This window comes from Scyliorhinus torazame, chromosome 26 (assembly GCF_047496885.1).
Source record: "Scyliorhinus torazame isolate Kashiwa2021f chromosome 26, sScyTor2.1, whole genome shotgun sequence".
Classification (NCBI taxonomy): domain Eukaryota; kingdom Metazoa; phylum Chordata; class Chondrichthyes; order Carcharhiniformes; family Scyliorhinidae; genus Scyliorhinus; species Scyliorhinus torazame.
This window is the reverse complement of record NC_092732.1, coordinates 34,445,746-34,455,349: the sequence shown is the minus strand read 5'-3', so window position 1 is coordinate 34,455,349 and position 9,604 is coordinate 34,445,746. Positions and strand designations below refer to the sequence as shown.

At 57.1% G+C, this 9,604-nt stretch overlaps 1 protein-coding gene across 1 annotated transcript in view; it reads right to left on the bottom strand.

Moving 5' to 3' along the window:
* Positions 1-9,604, bottom strand: part of LOC140402957 (interleukin-6 receptor subunit alpha-like) — a 78,096-nt gene that overhangs the window by 36,876 nt on the left and 31,616 nt on the right. Inside the window, exons 2-3 of the mRNA XM_072490606.1 lie at positions 4,611-4,838; positions 29-149 (exon numbers count right to left, since the gene is read on the bottom strand). Coding sequence (XP_072346707.1) covers positions 29-149; positions 4,611-4,838 — 349 coding nt within the window. The remainder of the gene's footprint in view (positions 1-28; positions 150-4,610; positions 4,839-9,604) is intronic.

Here is a 9,604-nt window from a genome sequence, read left to right as displayed (position 1 = left end):
GTTTGACTGAATTGGGAGGAAGCCCCACCTCACTCGGAAGGACAGAGTGCATCGTGTCCACCTGCCCAGCTCCTGCGAACTCCACTCGCACCGGATTGGACTGAGGTACGACTTCAAGATGCAGGAGGGAGTCGGCCTCCTTGGCACCTCTAGGAGGAAGAACACGGCGTTAGGTCATTCATTAACCCCCCCTCCTCCTCCCCGCCAGAGACTGACCGACGGACGTGTGACCTGCACACAGCAAGATTTCACAAGCAGCGATGGTGCCATGTCCGAGAGCATTCACTTCTCCTCGTCATGTTGACCGAGGTAGCAATGCCAGGAACCGGGATTTCACATCCCCTCCCACACTCCCTCAGCACTGACCCTCCGACAGTGCGGCGCTCCCTCAGTACTGACCCTCCCACAGTGCGGCACTCCCTCAGTACTGACCCTCCGACAGTGCGGCGCTCCCTCAGTACTGACCCTCTGACAGTGCGGCACTCCCTCAGTACTGACCCTCCGACAGTGCGGCGCTCCCTCAGTACTGACCCTCTGACAGTGCGGCGCTCCCTCAGTACTGACCCTCCCACAGTGCGGCGCTCCCTCAGCACTGACCCTCCCACAGTGCGGCGCTCCCTCAGTACTGACCCTCCCACAGTGCGGCGCTCCCTCAGCACTGACCCTCCGACAGTGCGGCGCTCCCTCAGCACTGACCCTCCGACAGTGCGGCGCTCCATCAGTACTGACCCTCCCACAGTGCGGCTCTCCCTCAGTACTGACCCTCTGACAGTGCGGAGCTCCCTCAGTACTGACCCTCCCACAGTGCGGAGCTCCCTCAGTACTGACCCTCTGACAGTGCGGCGCTCCCTCAGCACTGACCCTCCCACAGTGCGGCGCTCCCTCAGTACTGACCCTCCCACAGTGCGGCACTCCCTCAGTACTGACCCTCCCACAGTGCGGCACTCCCTCAGTACTGACCCTCTGACATTGCTGCGCTCCCTCAGTACTGACCCTCCCACAGTGCGTCGCGCCCTCAGCACTGACCCTCCGACAGTGCGGCGCTCCCTCAGTACTGACCCTCCCACAGTGCGGCGCTCCCTCAGTGCGGAGCTCCCTCAGTACTGACCCTCCCACAGTGCTGCGCTCCCTCAGTACTGACCCTCCCACAGTGCGGCGCTCCCTCAGTACTGACCCTCCCACAGTGCGGCGCTCCCTCAGTACTGACCCTCCCACAGTGCGGTGCTCCCTCAGTACTGACCCTCCCACAGTGCGGCGCTCCCTCAGTACTGACCCTCCCACAGTGCTGCGCTCCCTCAGTACTGACCCTCCCACAGTGCGGCACTCCCTCAGTACTGACCCTCCCACAGTGCGGCACTCCCTCAGTACTGACCCTCTGACATTGCTGCGCTCCCTCAGTACTGACCCTCCCACAGTGCGTCGCGCCCTCAGCACTGACCCTCCGACAGTGCGGCGCTCCCTCAGTACTGACCCTCTGACAGTGTGGCGCACCCTCAGTACTGACCCTCCCACAGTGCGGCACTCCCTCAGTACTGACCCTCCCACAGTGCGGCGCTCTCTCAGTACTGACCCTCCCACAGTGCGTCGCGCCCTCAGCACTGACCCTCCGACAGTGCGGCGCTCCCTCAGTACTGACCCTCTGACAGTGTGGCGCACCCTCAGTACTGACCCTCCCACAGTGCGGCACTCCCTCAGTACTGACCCTCCCACAGTGCGGCGCTCCCTCAGTACTGACCCTCCCACAGTGCGGCGCTCCCTCAGTACTGACCCTCCGACAGTGCGGCACTCCCTCAGCACTGACCCTCCCACAGTGCGGCACTCCCTCAGTACTGACCCTCCCACAGTGCGGCACTCCTTCAGTACTGACCCTCCACAGTGCGGCGCTCCCTCAGTTCTGACCCTCCCACAGTGCGGCACTCCCTCAGTACTGACCCTCCCACATTGCAGCACTCCCTCAGTACTGACCCTCTGACAGTGCGGCGCTCCCTCAGTACTGACCCTCCCACAGTGCGGCACTCCCTCAGTACTGACCCTCCCACAGTGCGGCGCTCCCTCAGTACTGACCCTCCGACAGTGCGGCGCTCCCTCAGTACTGACCCTCCCACAGTGCAGCACTCCCTCAGTACTGACCCTCCCACAGTGCGTCACACCCTAAGTACTGACCCTCCCACAGTGCGGCGCTCCCTCAGTACTGACCCTCCGACAGTGCGGCGCTCCCTCAGTACTGACCCTCCCACACTGCGGCACTCCCTCAGTACTGACCCTCCCACAGTGCGTCACACCCTCAGTACTGACCCTCCCACAGTTCGGCGCTCACTCAGTACTGACCCTCCCACAGTGCGGCGCTCCCTCAGTACTTACCCTCCCACAGTGCGGCGCTCCCTCAGTACTGACCCTCCCACACTGCGGCACTCCCTCAGCACTGACCCTCTGACAGTGCGCTGCTCCCTCAGTACTGACCCTCTGACAGTGCGGTGCTCCCTCACTACTGACCCTCCCACAGTGCGGCGCTCCCTCAGTACTGACCCTCCCACAGTGCGGCACTCCCTCAGTACTGACCCTCCCACAGTGCCGTGCTCCCTCAGTACTGACCCTCCCACAGTGCGGCACTCCCTCAGTACTTACCCTCCCACAGTGTGGCGCTCCCTCAGTACTGACTCTCCCACAGTGCGGCGCTCCCTCAGTACTGACCCTCCCACAGTGCGGCGCTCCCTCAGTACTGACCCTCCCACAGTGCGTCACTCCATCAGTACTGACCCTCCCACAGTGCGGCGCTCCCTCAGTACTGACCCTCTGACAGTGCGGCGCTCCCTCAGTACTGACCCTCTAACAGTGCGGCACTCCCTCAGTACTAACCCTCCCACAGTGCGGCGCTCCCTCAGTACTGACCCTCCCACAGTGCGTCACTCCATCAGTACTGACCCTCCCACAGTGCGGCGCTCCCTCAGTACTGACCCTCCCACAATACGGCACTCCCTCAGTACTGACCCTCCCACAGTGCGGCGCTCCCTCAGTACTGACCCTCCCGCAGTGCGGCACTCCCTCAGTACTGACCCTCTGACAGTGCGGTGCTCCCTCAGTACGGACCCTCTGACAGTGCGGCACTCCCTCAGTACTGACCCTCTGACAGTGCGATGCTCCCTCAGTACTGACCCTCTGACAGTGCCGCACTCCCTCAGTACTGACCCTCCCACAGTGCGGCTCTCCCTCAGTACTGACCCTCCCACAGTGCGGCTCTCCCTCAGTACTGACCCCCCACAGTGCAGCTCTCCCTCAGTACTGACCCTCTGACAGTGCGGCACTCCCTCAGTACTGACTCCCCCACAGTGCGGCGCTCCCTCAGTGCTGACCCTCTGACAGTGCGGCGCTCCCTCAGTACTGACCCTCCCACAGTGCGGAGCTCCCTCAGTACTGACCCTCTAACAGTGCCGCACTCCCTCAGTACTGACCCTCTGACAGTGCGGCACCGGTTGTTGTGCGCTTCGGGATGTCCGGTGGCCGCACAAGGCGTTATACAAACGCGGCACCTTACTTGGCCTTCCTCCAGCGTATTCCGCAATCCCTCGACCACATTCAAATCTCATTGAATCTTTCAGCCCATAATTGTGGCCGTTCGGCCCTGAATTGGGGTCTCCCCACGAGGGCAGAAAAAATCGGAGCGGGGTGGCGTTGGGTGGACCATTCAGCCCATTGAGCCTGCCCCGCCATTCGATGGCGGTCGATCTTGAACCCTAATTTCCTGACTGTGTGGGCGGTCCCCGCAATGCCCCAGAGCGGCCAATCGCCTGCCTCCCCCACACCCAACCCTCAACTTCATCCAAAATGGCTGACCTAATCCTGCCACCTTGTTTCCGATTCCCTACCCAGCGGGACCGTTCGCTCAGCAGCCACCAAATCCCATCTGCTCCGCAGCGCATAGGAAGATCCCAGGAGCGGCCTCGCTTATACCTCACCCAGTTGCAGCGACACCCGCCTCCTCTTATACTCTACCCCTTTCGCTGTGAAGGTCAAAATCCTACCTGCCTTCCTGATTAGCTGCTCTGCTTCGCTTTCTGAGGTTCATGCGCGAGAACGGCCAGATCCCTCCGCGTCGACGAACTCGGCGGTTCCCCTCCCTCGAGATACGAAGTCGCCTTTCCATTGGTCCGACCGAAAATGGACAGCCTCACACTGACCCGCGTCAAACGCCATCCGCCAAACCTTGGCCCACTCACCTGACCGATCCGCACCCCCCCCCCGCTTGCAAATTCAACGCCCTCCAAGGCGAGTGTTGCGTTTTGTGCTCCACGTGAGCCTTTTCCTGTCCCCTCTTTCCATCTCCCCCCCCCCCCCCAAAATCACCATATACTCTTATTCCTTTCTCCCGCCCGCCCCCCTCCTCCCCGTGGTTTGAATCCCCCCCCCCCCACCTCTCGGTTTTGGGTGATAAACCCTGGGCCCTCGCCCAGTGCGCGCATCCCCTTGAAAGAGATTAGGAGCAGGAGGAGGCTCCTCCTGCCTTCCCGGCCGGCCAATCTGTTCCATTGTGCATCTCAACACTTCCTTGGCTTCCTTAACCCCCCCCCCCCCCTCCACCCTACACAAATACATCTCGACCTGTCGGGCCTCACCTTGAATAACGAGTCGGACGCTGTACACCGTCGTGCCGTTCCTCACGCAGGCGTAGTTACCGGTATCCCGCAGCTGGGTGGAACTCAGGATCAGGGTGGTGGCGTTAATCACTTGCCCGCGCGAGGGGCTCAGCCTTTTGTTGTTGAGCCTCCACTCCGTCGCCTCCTGGCCGCAGTAGAGGACGACGCAGGCGCCCACGCCCGCCACCCTGGTGCCGTTGGCCAAGGCTGGAACGTGAAAGGGACCAATCGGTTAGCCGCACGCGTTGAGGGCTGCCTAACTCCATTCGCTCCCCGCCGGGTTTCCCACCTGTCGCAGGATTGCTTCCAGGGTGACTATTTTCAATGAGTACGTGTCCAGCATGTAAACCATGTGACCAGAGGAGCTCTCAGGTTGAGCCTGCAGCATGTGGTGTGAAGGGATCGCGATTTGACTCTCCTGTTAACAATAGCTGTTGAATCTTTATAGTATAGTGGGCAGCACGGTGGTTAGCACTGTTGCTTCACAGCTCCAAGGTCCCAGGTCCGATTCCCAGTTTGGGTCACTGTCTGTGCGGAGTCTGCACGTTCTCCCCGCGTCTGCGTGGGTTTCCTCCGGTTTTCCCCCCACAGTCCAAGGATGTGCGGGTTAGGTGGATTGGCCGCGCTAAATTACCCTTCATGTCCAAAAAAGGTTAGGTGGGGTTACTGGGTTAGGGTAGAGGTGTGGGGCTTAAGTAGGGTGCTCTTTCCAAGAGCCGGTGCAGACTCGATGGACCAAATGGCCTCCTTCTGCACTGTAAATTCTATGATTCTGTGAATTCTATGATTTGCCTGTTGAGATGGTGTGGTCAACAATAGCCATTGAATCGATATAGTATATCTGCCAGGTGCGCTGGTGTGGTCGTACTCTCCTATTAACAATAGCTATTGAATCTTTCTCGTATATCTGCCTGGTGCGCTGGTGTGGTCATACTCTCTTATTAACAATAGTTATTGAATCTTTATAGTATATCTGCCTGGTGCGCTGGTGTGATCACACTCTCCTATTAACAATAGCTATTGAATCTTTATAGTACATCTGCCTGGTGCGCTGGTGTGGTCATACTCTCCTATTCACAATAGCTATTGAATCTTTATAGTATATCTGCCTGGTGCGCTGGCGTGGTCATATTCTCCTATTAACCATAGCTATTGCATCTTTATAGTATATCTGCCTGGTGCGCTGGTGTGGTCATATTCTCCTATTAACCATAGCTATTGCATCTTTATAGTATATCTGCCTGGTGCGCTGGTGTGGTTGTACTCTCCTATTAACCATAGCTATTGCATCTTGATAGTATATCTGCCTGGTGTGGTCGTACTCTCCTATTAACAATAGCTATTGCATCTTGATAGTATATCTGCCTGGTGTGGTCGTACTCTCCTATTAACAATAGCTATTGCATCTTGATAGTATATCTGCCTGGTGCGCTGGTGTGGTCGTACTCTCCTATTAACCATAGCTATTGAATCTTTATAGTATATCTGCCTGGTGTGCTGGTGTGGTCGTACTCTCCTATTAACCATAGCTATTGCATCTTTATAGTATATCTGCCTGGTGCGCTGGTGTGGTCGTACTCTCCTATTAACCATAGCTATTGCATCTTTATAGTATATCTGCCTGGTGTGGTCGTACTCTCCTATTAACAATAGCTGTTGCATCTTTATAGTATATCTGCCTGGTGCTCTGGTGTGGTCGTACTCTCCTATTAACAATAGCTATTGAATCTTTATAGTATATCTGACTGGTGCGATGGTGTGGTTGTTACACTACCATTAGTATTACCATCGCTGAATCTCCCACAATCAGCATTCTGGGGGTTACCATTGATCAGAAACTGAGCTGGACCCAGCCATATAAATACTGTGGCTACCAGGGCAGGTCAAAGGCTAGGAATTCTAGGGCGAGTAACTCACCTCCTGCCCCCCTCCCCCCCCATAAAGAATGCCCGCCATCTACAAAGTACAAGTCAGGAGTGCAATGGGAAACTCTCCACTTGCCTGGATGAGTGCAGCTCAAACAGCAGTCAAAAAGCTCGACACCATCCAGGACAAAGCAGCCCCGCTTGATTGCTCCTCCTTCCACAAACTTTCAAACCCTCCACCACCGACGCACAGTGGCAGCCGTGTGTACCGTCTACACGATGCACTGCAGGGACTCACCAAGGCTCCTTAGGCAGCACCTTCCAATCCCACGATCTCTACCATCTAGAAGGACAAGAGCAGCAGATACTTGGGAACCCCACCACCTGGAGGTTCCCCTCCGAGTCACTCACCATCCTGACTGGGAAATATATCGGCCGTTCCTTCACTGTCGCTGGGGCAAAATCCTGGGAACTCCCTCCCTAACAGCACAGTGGGCTGACCTACACCTCAAGGACTGCAGTGGTTCAAGAAGGCAGCTCACCACCACCTTCTGAAGGGCAACTAGGGATGGGCAATAAATGCTGGCCTAAACAGCCACATCCACATCCAGTAAATGAATTTTTAAAAAACACTCCTGTTAACAATTAGTTGTTGAATCTTTATAGTATATCTGCCTGATGAGCTTGTGTGGTTGTACGTTCCTGTTAACCATAACTGTTGAATCTTTATAGTATATCTGCCTGGCGAGCTTGTGTGGTTGTACTTTCCTGTTAACCATAGCTGTTGAATCTTTATAGTATACTACCTGGTGGGCTTGTGTGGTTGTACATTCATGTTAACCATAGCTGTTGAATCTTTATAGTATACTGCCTGTTGAGCTGTAGTGGTTGTACTCTCTTGTTAACAATACCTGTTGAATCTTTATACTATGTCTCTCTGCTTGGACTATTTCTTCAACAAAATCAAACCTATGTTTAATTCACCATGACGACTATCATCGATTGTCCCAACAAACCCACCTGGGTTCACCGGTCTCCCGCGAGGGAAAGAAATCTGCCTTCCTCACCACGATCTGGCCTACATGGTTTGTTTATCAGTCCTGGGTGAGATTGTTGAGGGTGTATTAATCAGATATCGAGGGTGTTGTGTTGCGGCTGGTGTACGTGGGCTGACGGGAGGCAGAGGCAGTTTGATGTAGGGAAAGGGCAGGCCGATGTGTTCCATGTGAGGGAAGCGGGAACAGCGACGGCCCTCAAAGCTATCAGGAGCGGAACAGCAGGGAGATCTAGGGGCAGAGATGGATCCATAAAGGGGGGGGTGTAGGAGCAGCGAACAAACAACATAAGGTTGATAGCATCGCCCCCCCCCCCCACCCTCTCGACCCACGTCGCCCAAGAAACGAACCGAACGCTCATTCCTCAAAATGGCCACCGCCACACTTGCTCACAGAACGGCGCGGCTCAAATTAGCTCACGGCAACACAGAGAGAGGTGCCCGAGCTACACAAGGCAGCCCCCCAAACCTCCCCCCCCACCCCCCACCACCACCACCACCCCAACCCCAGCATCATTAACTGCGGACTCTGAGGAGTAGAGACATCACATAGCCTGGCATCGACCCGTGAAGGGGAGGCGCGAAATGAGTCCCAGAGGACCCCTTGCTTGCGACCAACTAACCGCCTGTCGGAAAAGAGAAAGGCAAAAGTGGGCACGTTTCTGTTCCGCGCGGGAAGTTCTCAAGTCACTGCACCATCTGTCTTGACACGATGCTAAAAATACTTAAAAGTGCATCCTTCCTCTTAAAGTCTTCCCTCGATTGGCAGTTCGTGACATTGAGACACTAAGCCAAAGTACAATATTTGACTCATTTGGGCTAAATTGAGGAATAACACAATCGTACCGCCGCATGAGACCATTCAGCCCATCGACCCTGCGCCAGCCCCTTTGAAAGAGGTCCCAGATTTCCGTCGAGGTTGGCAATGGGAACTCCCTATGTCAACACGTCACGCTGCAATTACGCCCTGCCCGCAATGGTGGCGCTGCACTGTTTTGGTAGCACCTGTCACGGCCTCAGCCAATGGGGGATTTTTTGTCGTGTCATGTCGCTCAGGGAAGGCGCCCTCCATTTGTGCAAAGGAAGCTCCAAGAACGGGCAACTTTACCCAGATCACCGTTTTCTTAAGTAACTTTGGTTGAGAGATAAATGGTGGGACCGTGCGGCGCTCCCTCAGCACTGACCCTCTGACAGTGCGGCGCTCCCTCAGTACTGACCCTCTGACAGTGCGGCGCTCCCTCAGTACTGACCCTCCCACAGTGCGGCGCTCCCTCAGTACTGACCCTCCGACAGTGCGGCACTCCCTCAGTACTGACCCTCTGACAGAGCGGCACTCCCTCAGTACTGACCCTCCCACAGTGCGGCGCTCCCTCAGTACTGACCCTCCCACAGTGCGGCGCTCCCTCAGTACTGACCCACCCACAGTGCAGCGCTCCCTCAGTACTGACCCTCCGACAGTGCGGAGCTCCCTCAGTACTGACCCTCCCACAGTGCGGCGCTCCCTCAGTACTGACCCTCCCACAGTGCGGCGCTCCCTCAGTACTGACCCTCTGACAGTGCGGCGCTCCCTCAGTACTGACCCTCCCACAGTGCAGTGCTCCCTCAGTACTGACCCTCTGACAGTGCGGCGCTCCCTCAGTACTGACCCTCTGACAGTGCGGCGCTCCCTCAGTACTGACCCTCCCACAGTGCGGCGCTCCCTCAGTACTGACCCTCCGACAGTGCGGCACTCCCTCAGTACTGACCCTCTGACAGAGCGGCACTCCCTCAGTACTGACCCTCCCACAGTGCGGCGCTCCCTCAGTACTGACCCTCCCACAGTGCGGCGCTCCCTCAGTACTGACCCACCCACAGTGCAGCGCTCCCTCAGTACTGACCCTCCGACAGTGCGGAGCTCCCTCAGTACTGACCCTCCCACAGTGCGGCGCTCCCTCAGTACTGACCCTCCCACAGTGCGGCGCTCCCTCAGTACTGACCCTCTGACAGTGCGGCGCTCCCTCAGTACTGACCCTCCCACAGTGCAGTGCTCCCTCAGTACTGACCCTCCCACAGTG